We start from the raw sequence: 14,718 nt of genomic DNA on the forward strand, positions 1-14,718 counted from the left end.
AAAACAAGTTCCTGCCTTCCGGAAGGGCTGAGATTCCAGCCAATAAGTGTTAGTCACGCAGTCGTCAATGACTCTTTACGACCCCATAGGCTGTAGCTGGCCAGGTTCTTCTGTCCATGGGATTCTCCAGGCAAGAATACTGGGGTGGGTTGCCATTCCCTTCTCCAGGGGGTCTTCCTGACCCAGGAATTGAACCCAGGTCTCCTGCATTGCAAGCAGATTCTTTACTATCTGAGCCACCAGGGAAGCCCCCAAGGAGATGGGCAAATAGGTGATGGAGAGAGTTCCAGGGAGGGGCTGACAGTGGTCAGGGAAGGAGGTGGTGAGAGAGAGTGGTGAATGGAAGGGGATCCTTTGCTTTGGCTGTTCCTGTGTCTTCACAGAGGTGACCTGTGAGCCAGGAGGGTGTCCCAGGCACAGGGAAGAGCCAGGACAGATGTCCCAAAGGGGGACAGAGTTGGTCATTCACCACAAACAAGGTCCAGACCTAAGCATCTTAGAACCCACACTGGTGTCTTGGGAACAAATGCAGGACCATCTGACCCCAGAGTCAATAGCAACTGATGTTCAGATGAAGTGGGCTCCCAGGTGGCGCTAGTGGAAGAACCCGCCTGCCAATGCAGGAGGTATAAGAGATGCAGGTTTGATCCCTGGGTCAGGAAGATCCCCTGGAGCAGTGCATGGCAACCCACTCCAGTATTCTTGCCTGGAGAATCCCACGGACAGGGAGCCTGGAGGGCTACAGTCTATAGCATTGCAAAAGAGTTGGACACGACTGAAGCACGTTTGGATGAGGCACGTTTGACCCATGACCACTTCATCTGGGGCCGAGTGGCTCTCCCTGGAGCTGGGCAGTGAGTGGGCAGAAGACATCTGCTGAGCGAATGAATGAATGAATGAACAAAGTCTCCTTTTACAGTCTTAGGATTTGGGTCTCCTGGGTCATGAAACCAGGCCCAGGAACTCTGCCAGGCCCCTTCACACCAGTCATCTCAGGCCTAACGCAGCCTTGGACAGAGAAGACCCGGGGCCCCAAGCCTCAGTTTCCTTGTTTGCACAGGGCAGCTTCTTAGGAGATGTGTGGGTGGGTGGTGGGGGGGGTGGCGCTTGAAGGAGGCTGTGAGGGTCTCGACGTGTCTCCAAGCCTGTCTGAGATGTCCGAGTGTGTGTTGCATGGCTGGTAAGGATCAGAGTGGGGATTTGAACCCAGAAATGGTGGGCTGGAGTCTGGATTCGTGACCTCCCTGCTGTCTGGCTGTTTCCGAGGAGAGTTCTGGGCAAGTCTGTTTCTGGAACTTTGGGTCACCAGCGAAGCCCCCTGCTTGACTGTGTATGTGTCAGCCTCTGCCCCAGTCCTGTGGGCACCCTGCACACGGGTGTGACATGCTGGGAGTCTGGGAGAGTGCGAACACTGGTGTGTGTGAGCACAAATGTGAACGAACTTGCGTGTGTGTGAGTGGGAGCTTTGTGGTGTGAGTGTGTGTGTAAAAACCCACATGTAGGTGGCTGATCTGTGGCTGTTCCTTGAGCTCCCCAGCACACATGTGTGTGTGTTTCCACATCTCTCTGCATGTTTCCGAATGTACTCGACCCCCAAGGGGGAGGGTGAGCAGGCAGATGCCCCTCCTCCTAGGGAGACAGGTCATCGAAACACAGAAAGAAAGGAGGCAGAGGGCTCAGAGCAGGGGCTTGGGGTGGGGAGACAGAAACTGAAAAAGATGGAGAGAGAGCAAAACAGAGTGGGAGGAACAGAGCTAGCGTGGCGCCCGCCTCGTCTGTCTTCTCTGGGGAGGCAGCTCTGGTAAGCCGAGAGCACCAGCTGGCTCAGTCTGCCGGTCAGCAGACTGAGTCTCTTCAGTGACAAATAACAGCCTCTGCCTTTGGTGAGCACGGACGACCTGCCAGGTGCCCTTCTGAGCACGTCCCTCGGGAAACCTCCATGAACCAGCACAGCCATTCCGTCAGGCAGATAACTGCACTCCCCCTCCGGGTATGGACACTGAGGCCCAGCAAGGTGATGCCGCTTGCTCTATGCACCACAGCCACTGTGTTGCAAAGGCAGGATCTGAACCCACATTGGTCAGCACTGCTCTCAATGGGCAAGGCTCTTCACCTCCCAGGCTGTTCATCTCCCAAGGGGCAGATGGAGAAAGTCACCTGTGAGCCGCCAGGTGGATGCAAGAGTCCTTCATCCCTCCCTCGATCCACATCTCTTTCTATTTGAGTTTGCAACTCCCCACACACCCCCTGTAAGGGGTGGACTGTATTTTTCTTCCTTTGAATCTGGGCTGGCTCTTCATATTTCTGGCGGTCAAGAGAAGATAGTGAGATAAAGATGGACCAGATCTGAGCCAGGGCCTCAAGAGACCACGGGCCCCTCTGTTCTCTCTTAGGGTCCAACCAAGCCTGTATTCTAACTGAACAAACCAAAGAGCCTGCTGGTCTATGTCACCACGCAGCCCAGTCACCCCTGTTGTCCCCACTGCCCACCAGCAGAGCCTCCTTGCTGACCCGTGACTGGGCACAGATACACAAGAGAGCCCTGTTGAAGCCACCAGAACTGCCCAGCGGAGCCTAGTACACTAACCCATAGAAAAATGAGCTAAAAATTAATTGGCCTTTTGAATCATGAAGCTTTGGTGGGGTCTGTTATATGGTGAGAGCTGACTGATACACGCGGAGGGCCTGGGGAGAGAGCAGAGGACAGACTATCAATTATTGTTATAATTAGTAGCTCATGAGCTTCACACTATGAGAATTTGAATCCTGGAAGAGACCCACGAACTCAGATTGGTGGCTTTTTAAGACTTTATCATTAAAAAAAAAGAGAGAGAAGACAACAGAAGAGGGAGGTAGGGGGAGAGGGGAAAGAGGGTGGTGGGCTGGGAGGATGAAGGGAACCTCCCCAAATGTCAAATCCAGGTGACCTTCCTTCCCTGATGGCCCCAGCCCACCCCCAATCCCTTCTCTGTCCTGGGGGTCCCCAGCCAGTATCTTCTGCAGACCCAGGCCTGAGATCTCAGCTTGGGTTTTGGGCAGAGGTGACGGCACAGTGGGGTGCAGGGCCGGGAGGCCTTGTCTTTGTCCGTGAGAGACCCTCGAGTGGGCGCTCAGGCCCCTCATGTCACAGCAGGGTCCCAGGGAGGTAGGCGTTGAGTTGGGGGGGGGGCCGTAGGAGGTGGGCCAGGTGGTAACCGGAAGCAGGTAAGAGCCTGAAGCGGTCACAGTCCAGAGGGTGGGGTCTGTGAGGAGGAGAAGGAGAAGCCAAGTCAGGAGGCAGGGAGGGGTCTGGACCTCGATCAGGCCTTCTGTGCCATCAACCCTAGAGGGAGAGGGACACAGAGAGAGAGACAGAGGCAGAGAATCGGGTCAGACATGGAAGAGGGAGAGAGACAGAGAGGAAGAAATAAAAAGACAGGGAGGCAGTCAAGATAAAGAAAGTGATAGAGACAGGCGAGAGGGACGGACAGAGCAGGACAGAGAAGAGACATAAAGATAATCAGAGATGGAGATGTGGAAAGAGAAAGAGTGAGAGAAACAGAAAGAGAAAGGAAAAGGCAAGGGTTGGGGGGAGAGAGAAGAGTGGAGAGAGAAGTCGGAGGAGAAAAGGCAGCTTCCTGGGGCAGCAGGGGGAGATGCTCCCTCCATCACTGCTGTCCCAGAAGTCCCCTGGGACCAGGGCCCGCCTGTCCATGGTTGGTCAGGGCAGAGCTGTGATGCCCATGGACCCGCCAGGCCCTGAACAGACCTGTCCATTTCTCCTCTCAGGCTCAAGCTTCCAGAGTCCTCCATATGTCAGCCCTAGCGGGTCTCCACTCTCATCTCCCAGCCTTTCTACGGGTCCTGAGTTCATTACTTACCCATTGACTTACCAACCTCAGGCCAGCCCAGTCCTTTGTTATGTGGGGTTGTCGGGGAAGAGGGGTGTGGCCCAAAGGACTGTCTCATAGCCTTTGCATATACTGTTCCTTCCTTTCCTGTATCACTCCTCTTATTCTCCTGGTCTCAGCTCCAAAGTCCCCTCCTCCAGTAAGTCCTCCCTGAACCTCCCAGCCTGGGTCCAATGCCTCCTCTGGGCTCTTCCAGTTCCTGGGTTCCCTCCTTCCAGCCCTGCTTACTGTAGGTCATTACCATCTAGGGACAGGCCTGTCTGGACTGTGAGTTGCACATGGGCAGGGCTGAGGTGGCATAGTCACTGCTGTGTCCCCAGCACCACCCAGCACAGGGCTGGGCACCCTGCTCTGGGTGGGCTCACTATGGGAGTCTGAAGGTCTTACAAAGGGTTGGGAGTAGCATAACCCCCAACCCAATGTCCCTAGACCTAGGACACTCACATTTCTTCTGACTTCAGCCTCTATAGATAATGCCACTCTCCTTCTAAGTTCAAACTCATCCCCATTGATCCTGGAAGACAAAAGTGGGGTATTAGTCGGTGTTCCCCAGACACCTCCATATGCTCCCCTCCCCCTTCTTTCCTGAAGGGAATCCTCTATCAGGACAAACTGAGTCATCATTTAAGAGGGTGGTGGTGGTTTAGTTGCTAAGGCGTATCTGACTCTTGCGACCCCGTGGACTGTAGCCTGCCAAGCTTCTCTGTCTGTGGGATTTCCCAGGCAAGAATACTGGAGTGGTTGCCATTTCCTTCTCCAGGGGATCTTCCCGACACAGGATCCAACCCGTGTCTTCTGCTTTGGCAGGTGGATTCTTTACTGCTGAGCCACCAGAGAAACCTGTTTAAGAGGGTGCTGGTCCTTTAAGCAAAAATGGAACTTTCCATTGGATGGGTGAAGTCTGGAAGAAGCAAACTCTGGGAGGAAAACACGGAGCAGGAAACCTGTGTTTGCATCTCCAACTCCCCTCTTATGCAAATGAAGCATTTCAGCACCGTAATCCAAGAAGGAGGGGCATCATCTTGTTTGGGGGCGGGGCCTGGTGCCCTGGGTGTGGCTTAGTTAAGGGGGCGGGGCCTTACCTGGAGGCCTGACGGTCACGTGTGACTGGGTTTCGGTGTAGCCAGCCATGGACTGGCCCTCTGGGCTGAAGGCTGCACCCTGCCCTGTTGAGGGATGCAGGCTGAGCCCCAGGATGCCTGCCAGGCTTCGGCACTCCCCTAGAAACATGAGGCCCTCTGTCCCCACCTTCTCCCTGTACCTGTGCGGTTGGATTGATCGATCATTGGTTGCACGATGCGACGCCGGGCGTTAATGAACCTGGGAGGGGGTCATGGAAACGGAGGAGGGTGCAAAGAATGAGTAGAAGAGAGGCCGAAATGAACACAGAGAGACAGAGAGCGAGGGGGCTGGAGAGGACAGATAACAGGGGCCGCCGGAAGAAGAGAGGCTCTGAGGGGCTGCGGGCCTCCTTCAGCACCGCGGACAGCGCCCGGCCTCCCACCCCGGGCAGGCCCACGGACCGCCCAAGCCTCCTGTGTCACTCACCAGTTGTTGACTTGCAGGATGGTGAGCCCCGTGTCCTGCGCCAGCTGTTTCTTCTGCTCCTCTGAGGGGTACGGGTGCTGTAGCCACCAGCGAGAGTTACCCGGCTTGCCTGGCTGCCCTTTGATCCCCAAGGCCTGGCCTGCCCAGGTTCCCCAGGGGGATTGGCGAGCCCAGGCGGGGGCAGGGCTGGGAGAGCCATCATGTCTAAGCTTCTATGCTCCCCGGAGCCCAAAGGAGGGAGGCAGAGCCAAGCTTTGGGCAATTACCCTTGCATCACCTCCTCCCCACCAACCTCTTCCAGCAATTAGAGGCTAATCGGCCAACTCTCATTAGGGAGGTGGAGCTGGGGTGGGGGTGAGACTCCACCACTCCGGGGAAAGGAGGCAAAGCCCAGCACCAGCCCTTGCTGGGTCCATTAGGTCCTTGTGTATGTCTCTCCCTGTCCCAGTCTCTATCCTTCCCTATGTCTGGCTGGCTGACTGGCTCTCCCTCTCTGTGACTCAATCTCTCCTTGTGTCTCTCTTGCTGATTCAGTGCTCCCTAAATCTCCCCATCCCTATCCTCATTTCAGCCTCCCCTTGCCTATCTTCCTGTCTCTATTTTACCATCCCTCTCTGAGAGGCAGAGGGGTGCAGCGATTAAGGCTGAACTGCCGGCATTTAAACCCACTTTGGGCTGTGAGACCTCGATCTCCTCATCTGCAAAATGGAGCTAATAACATCCCTGCCCTCAGAAGGATATGTTTGGCTGGATGGTGGATGATTGACAGGTGGGTGAATGGGAGGGTGGGTTGGAGGGGAGGACTGAAAGAGTCAGGAGTCCTTAGTGGCACCCGGCACACAGGTGGCATCCACAGATGTTTGCTCTTGTCAATTCCCATCTGCTTGAGAGTCTCTCTCAATTTCCCCCCTGCCTCAGCCTCCCATCTCCAGGTCTCAGTCTCTATGCAGTACCATCCTGCACCATCTCTCTCTCTGCCCACCCCATGCCCAGGGCCCCAGCACTCTCACCGAGAGGTGCTGGAACAACCAGGCTCTCATGATGTTGGTGGCCACCTTGGGGAAGATCCCTCTTTTCTTGTTCCGCCGCCGCTCCTGGTCCAGCTCCTCGTCCTCTCCCCCAGAGCTGGGAGAGGCCACGCTAGTGTCCAGTCCATCTCCTGAGTGGGGAGAGGGATGCTGTGCTTGTGGACAGGCAAGTTGGGGGGGGCCAGAGGGACCCAGAACCCTCCTCTGAGGCACCACACCATACCCCAGTGATCCTTGCCCCTCTGGAAGTCCTGCCTGCTGTCTAACTTCAATCCTCAGCCTGACTCCCACCTTTCCCTTCTGCTTCTCAAGTTTCTCACCTTGGTCACTGGAGTTGTCCCCACTCTGGGAGGCCAGGCCCCCGCTGGATGGACCTGGGGTCCCCAAATGTACAGACCCGCTGTCTTCATGGTCTCTAATCCATGCAGTATTCTGGAAAATAGGAGTTGGAAGTCAGTGTCAAACCTTGGGATGCAATATGCAACAGCGACTAAGACCATGGGCTCTGGAGCTAGGACTCCTGAGTGTGAAGCCTCTCTCTCTGACTGTCTCTTTGCTGTCTCTTTGCTGACCTTGGGCAAGTCACTTCACCTCTCTGTGCCTCAACTGGAAAAACGGAAAGCAATAACCGTCCAGCCCACCCCCTCCCAGAGTATGGTAAGGATTCAATGAGTTAATTTACGTAAAGGCACATAGCAACCGTTCAGTAAAGATGAGCCTGTACAGATCTCCCAAACCTTATCTGAAATCCTTGGAAACTAGCACTGTTGCAAAATTCAAAACTTTTCACATCTTTCAGCAGTAAAACCAGTGCACATTGCTGTGTATTTCCTAACACCCACAGCAGGGTATGGGGCGTAACCTCGTCATCAAACTCATTAACATTTCTGCAGCAAAATGGATGAATATTTAACTAAGTGGAATAAATAAAGGCTATAAATAGCCTCTCATTAGTTCAGGTCAGATTTTGCTGCCAAATGAGTTTGAACCAAACTTAAATGGGGAAAAAACAACCCACCAACATTGAGTTTTCAGAGATTTGGGGGGCTCCAAATTACAAATCAGAGAGTCCAGGGCCATATTTTCTTTATCCAAACTCCTACACGTTCTGAGGAATTTGACGATGCATTGAATTCACCTCTGTCCCAGCTTTGTGTCCCAGGAGGCCTACCAACCCATATAGATACATCAAGAAGCATCGAGACTTTGTCGTTCAATTGTTGGGAGGCAGCTTGGGTGAAAATGGGGGTGGAAACAGCCACAGGCGGTTGTTGAGCCCCAGGGTGATCCCTTCTCCTGCTGAATGTCCTAGACCCTGCCCACTGCTTTGTAATCAGTCCCCCAGCCCTGCAAATAACCCAGAGTGGATGTATCATCTGTGTTCTGCCAGGGCTCAGTCTGAAACACTTGGTAGCGTAGAGAAGTTTCCTCTGGGCTCAGAACATCTGTGCAGAATTGAGAGTGTGTGGGCCTTGGGGATGGGTTGTGTGCAGGCTGTAGGATCATCAGGTCTGAAGGCTTTTGAACATTGTTGAAACTGTCACCCTCCCCTTCTGGCGCTGGATCCATTCGGATGCTGTGGGTACATGCGTGTTAAGTCGCTTCAGTCATGTCCGACTACTTGTGACCCTTATGGACTGCAGTCCACCAGGCTCATCTTGTATATGGGATTCTCCAGGCAAGAACACTGGTGTGGGTTGCCATGCCCGACCTAGGAATCGAACCCGTGTCTCTTATATCTCCTGCATGGGCAGGCGGGTAGTGGACCTGATGCTGTCCTGAGTCTGCCGTGCGGCATGTAAGTGTGAACGTGATTATGTCCCTGCCCATCATGGCAAGGGCGTCGCTGGAGAGGAGGGGTCTGTGATGTGGTTGTCACCTGGGTGGAGCTGAGATATGTAGAGGTGTTTGAGCATGGTTGTGTCACTCTCAGAACTGGCCAAGTGGCTGTATCTGACAAGGGCAAGGCTACGTTTAGTTTTCTAAGCTTGTGGCTTTAGTTCGAAGGGCCGGTAGTGTGTGTGGTTATCCTGATTCCTGCATGAGCTGCCAGGCGACTCCATGATTCTCTGTGTGTGGAGGGAGGTGTCATGGCCATGGGAGTGTGTTGGTGGCTGAGTGTCGATATGGAATATGACTGTGCCTCCGAGGGAGTGGCAACGGATCAGCACATGCACAGGGTGTGCCACTGAGAAGATGTGTATTATGGGTTGTTGAGCTTCCCTTGTGGCTCAGCTGGTAAAGAATCTACCTGCAATGCAGGAGACGTAAGAGATGTGGGCTTGATCCCTGGGTCGAGAAGAGCCCCTGGAGAAGGGAAAGGCTACACACTCCAGTATTCTTGCCTGGAGAATCCCATGGACAGAGGAGCCTGGTGGGCTACAGTCCACAGGATCGCAAAGAGTCGGACACAACTGAAGCGACTTAGAACACACACTCATGGGCAGAGGCTCACCTGTGACTTCTGTCTGCACATGCTCAAGTCTATGCAATTGTGGTGCAGCTGTGCGCCTGTATCTGGGGGCGGGTGTCGTGTTGTATAATTGTTGAGTGTGTCGATAGCGTGACTGCCTTGTGGGTGTGGGCCTCCTCGGGATCTGCATGGCTGTTGTATGATTATTACCTGGGTGCTCAAGTCTATGAAACTGTCATCTGATAGCATCTGAGACTGAATGGATCTGGAGCCACGTGGTCATTGACTGGCAAGGTGTGTGTCCACGCCAGCTGAAGTCTGATTGTTAGGGGATTGGGGTAACACGTGTGTGCATGTGCGCAGGCACTGTCGTTGCTCTGGGTCTAAGTGTGACTGCAGCTGAGTTTGTATGACAGGAGCTGAGGCCATTTGGGTGGCTATTTTGTGCCTGGGGTCTGTGCACCATGCGCACGCACACACACTTACTCTAGAACGGCAGTGTCTCGGTCAGGCTGTGAGATCTATGACCCTGTTATGCCGCTGGGCTGTGTGTGTTTAAGAGTGCAGTGCATGTTATCACCTGGCTGTGAGTGTACTGGTTTGTGTGGCTGTGTGTGAACCTGTGTGGGTGTAGCCCAGTTCACAGCAGGTATCTGCAGCTGTTGGGGTGTATGTGCGTGCTTCCGTCCAGCTGTACCGCAGTCTGTACAGCTGTGGCATAGTCGGTGCGTGTTCCATGGTCAGGCTGTGACTGGCTGTGCCTGCCTGAGGCTCTGTCATAGTGTGCATGACCCACCCCCAGCTCTCTGGGCATGCCTTTGGTGGCAGGGCGGTGCCTGCTGCCCCATGCCGAGCCCACCTGGTCTGGGAGGCTGGGGCAGGAGGCCGGGTAGTCGTCGAGGTCTTCTCTGCAGCTGCTGTCCCGATCCTCGATGACCAGGTCGATGGGCATCTTCCCCTTGAGGCAGGTGATGTAGCGGTGACAGAAGTTGTCGCACAGGTCGTGGACCTGAGGGGGCACCGGGGTACTGGGGGGGCCACCCGGGGGCCAGGCCTGGGGTGCACAGGGGTGGGGGTGGCCTTCTGCTCCAACTCTGGTAGGGAGAGAGCCTGAAGGAGGGGTGGAGGGGGCAAGAAGGGGAGGGATGGGGGGCAAGGGAGGCTGTGCGGGGAAGTAAGAAGCACTTACCTTCTCCAGCTCCAATAGGTGGAAGCGGAGCACTTGAATGGCCTGTATCATCTGGAAACAGACAGAGGAGGGGGGAGAGGGAGGGAAGAAGGGAGGGAGACAGAGAGAAGGAGGAAGAGGAGGAGGTGAAAAAAAGAAGGCAAGGAGGAGGAGGAGGAAGAACAGAGGCAGAGAAACAGAAAAAGTGCATGGGATGACAAAGAGAGCAAAAACCAGTCGACAGAGGCAGAGAGAAATTGGCAACAGAGACGGAGACCCAGGATTAAGGAAAAGGCAGTGTGAGATTGAGATCAGACATAAAAAAAGAGAGGCAAGAGGCGCAAGAGACAGAAGAGGACTCATCGCAAGAGGGGTGAGCTAAGGTCAGCTCTAATAAAAACACCGTATCCTTTGCCTGCGTGGCCTCTGCTCTAGGTCTCACCCTTCACCTGAAAACTACATTTCCCAGAGCCCTTTGCCAAAGGGTTCAGCCAATAGGAAGCCCTGCTGGGAGCTGGACCAGGAAAGGAAGGGACAAGCTGGGGTACTTATGCCTCTCTCTGCCTCTCCTCTCCTCTCTTCTTTCTCTCCCTTCTCTCTCCTCTCCTCTCTCCCTTGCAGCCAAGTGGTTTCATTTATTTAGGTGTGGACTCTGTTCTGCTGACTGATAGAACTAGCTAACTTAATGAGTCCTCAGTCTGTGCCAAGCATTGACTCAGTATATACCCACAATGGGGCTTCCCAGGTGGTGCTAGTGGTAAAGAACCCTCCTGCCAATGCAGGAGATGTAAGAGACGTGGGTTTGATCTCTGGGTCAGGAAGATCCCCTGGAGGAGGAAATCCTACCCACTCCAGTATTCTTGCCTGGAGAGTCCCATGGACAGAGAGGAGCCTGGCAGACTCCAGTCCATAGGGTCGCAAAGAGTTAGACACGACTTAAGCGACTTAGCAGGCACATACTCACAATAGCCTTACACGATAGAAAGTATTACTAGCTACACTTTGCAGATGAGGAAAAAGGGCCCAAGGAGGTAGACCTGCTTGCCCTGGATCTAAGAACTAGTAAGTGTAGTTGGGATTTGAACTCAGGCCATCGAATCCCTGTTCACAAACTCTAAGCTACACTACACTGCACTGCAAATGGCAAAAATTATCACTATTTGAGGATGTGGGTCAGGTGGTCTCCTCTCTGCTCCCACAATCAACCCCAGGGCTATGGAGGGTGGAACAGGAGACCCCCTTGGAGGAGGGGGTGTTGGGGAGGGCCCAGGTCTCACCAGATTGTCCAGCTCTGGGTTGGAGGAGAAGAGGGGCCTCTCGGAGCGGACCTGAGAGAAAGAGAGAGGCAGAGGAGGGCACATCCCATCTCCTGCCCATGCCCCCCGCCACTTCACTGGCTCTCCTGGGACACCGCGGATGGTGGGTGCCCACCTGCTTGGCAAAGGCTGCAATGTCTTCGTTGAAGGAATCGGAGGAGCAGACGTCACCGCCCGGGGGTGTGCCCAGCCCAGTCCCAGCCCCATCACGGGGAGAACATGTGGCCAATTCACATTTCTCAAAGACCAGGGCTAGCAGCGGGAAGAGCGGGTGGCTGGGGGAAGCAGGAGGAGAGACGGTTCATGAGGGGTGGGCGGGGGTGGGGTGGGGCTGGGAGGTATGGTGCAACCAGGAGGTGGACAGGAAACCCAGAGGAAAGAGGTGGAGAGACAGACGCAGAAGGAGAGAAACATATCCAGAGAGACAAAGAAACAGGGTTGGGGGGCGCATCCCGAGAGCCCTCAGCCTTGTCCCACTCACCCATAGATCTCATCTTTCTCCCTTCTCAGGCCGTCACTGTCCAAGCCCGGGGGCTGGGGAGGCCGGTGGGGGCCATAGGGCCCGGGGGCTCTCGGTGCCGAGGACACTGCCTCCGAGAAGCCAGCCAGGGCTGCGGTGCTGTCCACGATGCCGGGGTAGTGGGGCAGCTCATCGTACTGGGGGGGAGGTGAGAGGGGAAGCCCCAGGGAGGTGTCGACACAACAAGAAACCTCCCTACCTTCTCACCCAGGAGATGCCCCCGCCCTGCCCAGCCACCTGCCCTCCTGTCTGCATAGAGCTGTCTGGGTGGGACCGAAGGCCCCATCCTCAAGTTTTCACTTGGACCCATGGACTGTGAGAAATGTCCCATCAGAGATTCCCGATGTATGGGCAGGAGGGTCCAAGGGAGAGAGACTGACCCAGGTCTCAGATCTGAGGGTCAGGGCGTCAGGGATTGGCTGGTTGGTAACTGTCAGCTTCTCCCAGAGTGAGGAGGGGAGAGAGATTCAGAGAGAAGGGGAGAGAAGAGAGAGACTGGGAGGGAAATGAGAGAGAGAGAGAGAAAGCTTAGAGGGAGGGAGAGAGACAGAGAGAGAAATGTTGGGAGAGGGTAACAAAAAAGGCAAAGAGAGAAAGAGACAAGAGATAAGGAGAGATGCAGAGACAGAGGAAAGAGTAGAGAGGGAGAGAGATACAGAGAGAAGATACAGGATAAACAGGCAAAGGGAGATGGGGACCGAGAGGCAGAGGAGGGGAGAGAGGGGAGGGGAGAGAGAGGAGCAGGAGGGAGAGATTGATTTTTGCTCATGGACACTGCCTATCAAAGCGGTGCATCGTTTGTACACAAATGTACGCAGTCTCCCCGACTTCCATTTCATTTCACAGACCAGTATGCATGTCTGAGTGCATCTTAACAACTTGTCACACTCCACTCCCCATGTGAGCCCACCACACACACACACACACACACACACACAGAGCCAAAAGCCAGGCTCAGGAACGAATGAATGAATGAATGAATGAAGGCATCAGACATTTAGCACCGTGCCTGGTACACATTCAATACACACTTGTTGAAACCAAGTATAACCCAGCACAACCACACAAACCCACTTGTGCCGACCGCCCCAAAGAGAAGCCAAGCTTGAGATTTCTCTCTCCTATCATCACAGAAGCAAGCGCACCAGGGGAAGCCAGGGAAACCTGAAGGCACCCAGGTCCCACCCTTTCCTTTGAGGGAGAAACTGAGGTTCGAAGAGGCAGAGAGACTGAAGAGAGGGGAGTTCCAGCGGTCCTGCCGGCACGGAGGGCTCTGAGTGTGTGTCTCTGCCCTCTTCTCCTAACTTCTCCTGAGTCCTGAAGTTGAATCCAACTGCCCCCCACCGCTCATCGCGGCACATCTTAGGACGTCTGGGAATCCTGTGGTGTTCCTGCCCCGCCCCCCCTCCCCACCTCCACTTTCAAAGGTGCATGCTCACCTCTTCGCTGACCTCTCATCCCCCAAGACCAGGAGAGAGAGAATCCCTTGGCCCTGCCTGGCCAGACCCACCTCCCCAGCCCTGTCCCCACCCCTAACCCTCCGGGAGGACTTGGAACAAAAGTAGACGTGGGAGAAGGATGGGGGAGGGCAGAAAGAGAAAGGGGGTGGGATAAAGGGCCTGGGATGGAGGGGGAGACCGGGGCAGAGAAGGGGAGACTGAGGGGCAGGGAGAGGGGACGAGACGGCGGAGGGAGCGCTCTGGGCTGAAGGGGGCCACAGCTCCCCAGGGAGGCGATGGAAGGATGGGAAGGGGGGTGGGGGTGCGACGACCGACCCGGGCGCAAGATCGCCCGCCCTCACACCTACCCTCCGGGCCATGGGCTGATGCCGGCGGCAGCTCCCGGGTCCCTCCAGGGCCTGGCCGGCGGGGAGGGCGCAGCCGGGGGCAGCGGCCCCAGATGGCCCGCGGTGCCGACGCCAGGGGGTGGGGCAGGAGGCTGGGTGCCCGGCCCCCCCACCCCCACCGCTGTCAGCGGCAGGCGCCCGGCAGTGCGGAGGCTCCGAGCATGGACCCCCAGCCTCCTGCCCCCGCGGGGGTCACGGCCAGGGAAGGGGCGAGCAGGCGAGGGAGGGCCGCCCGAGGCCCCCTCCCCGGGGCCCCCAGCCCCTCCCCCGGGTCCTGGGAGGAGGGAACCAGCCCGAGACCCGGGGACCGCGAGGCGGGGGACAGAGGGGCGCCGGGGGGCCGGGCCCGGGCGGCGGGGGGCGGCGAGGGGCTTGCGGCGGCTCCCAGCGCGGTGCGGGGTCCCGGCGTTGGCGGGCCGGAGGGATGCTGGCGGCTCCGTCTCGCTCTCTCCCCCTCTCCCGGTCTCTCCCTCTCTCTGTGGTCACATCCGGAAGTTCCACAGCGGAGATGCTTAACCCGCTGTCCGCCGGCGGCTCGGCCGCGGGCCGGGCGGGGTGGGGCGGGGGCGTCCGGGGCCCTCTCCCCTCCCCTTCCCTCCCCCTCCGCGCTCCCCGGGGCTGCGGCCGCTTTCGGGGGCGGCTTTTTGTATGGGAGCCTCCGTGCGTCTGGTCCGCCCGGGTCCCCACCCCTCCGGCCTCCCTCTCTCCGCGGCGCCCCCTCGCCCCCGACCGCGCTCCGGTCTTCTCCGCCTTCTCCCCCTCCCGGCCGCCCCGGGTCCTTGTCTGTCTGTCTCTCTCTATCCCCTTTTCCACCCTTCCCCGTCTCTCCCCATCTCCCTGCTTCACTCTTTTCCTCTAGATCTTCAAGTCTCTCTGCTTCCTGTCTTTCTCTTTGTGTCTCTGTCTCTCGCTGTGTCTCTCCTTTTCTCTCTCCCATCTCTGCCCCCTGGCCATACATCTATGCCTCTCTCCCGACCCCCCAGACTCCC

General features: G+C 56.4%; 1 protein-coding gene across 3 annotated transcripts; it reads right to left on the minus strand.

Annotated features, from left to right (window-relative positions):
* Positions 1-2,847: 2,847 nt before the first annotated feature.
* MEIS3 (Meis homeobox 3) lies at positions 2,848-14,245 on the minus strand. Of its 3 annotated transcripts, none has more exons than XM_055551711.1 (13): positions 13,691-14,245; positions 11,845-12,020; positions 11,479-11,638; positions 11,325-11,375; positions 10,069-10,119; positions 9,739-9,837; positions 6,787-6,898; positions 6,449-6,597; positions 5,439-5,515; positions 5,152-5,210; positions 4,973-5,056; positions 4,335-4,404; positions 2,848-3,242 (listed from the first exon to the last, which is right to left on the minus strand). In XM_055551711.1, the coding sequence occupies exons 1-12, from the start codon at positions 13,700-13,702 to the stop codon at positions 4,355-4,357; spliced, it is 1,080 nt and encodes a 359-aa protein (XP_055407686.1). In that variant the 5' UTR covers positions 13,703-14,245; the 3' UTR covers positions 2,848-3,242; positions 4,335-4,354. The 3 variants fall into 3 exon arrangements, with proteins under 3 accessions (XP_055407686.1, XP_055407685.1, XP_055407684.1); XM_055551710.1 differs by having other exon boundaries at positions 9,739-9,888; XM_055551709.1 differs by having other exon boundaries at positions 9,739-10,119.
* Between the last annotated feature and the right edge of the window lie 473 nt (positions 14,246-14,718).

Source organism: Bubalus kerabau, chromosome 17 (genome assembly GCF_029407905.1).
Source record: "Bubalus kerabau isolate K-KA32 ecotype Philippines breed swamp buffalo chromosome 17, PCC_UOA_SB_1v2, whole genome shotgun sequence".
Lineage (NCBI taxonomy): Eukaryota > Metazoa > Chordata > Mammalia > Artiodactyla > Bovidae > Bubalus > Bubalus kerabau.

Coding starts and splice junctions, on each gene's coding strand:
- MEIS3 (XM_055551709.1), bottom strand. Junction 6,598..6,786: donor GGACAACTCCAGTGACCAAG/GTGAGAAACTTG, acceptor CTCCCCACTCAG/GAGATGGACTGGACACTAGC. Junction 5,211..5,438: donor ATCCTGCAAGTCAACAACTG/GTGAGTGACACA, acceptor ACCCCCTCCCAG/GTTCATTAACGCCCGGCGTC.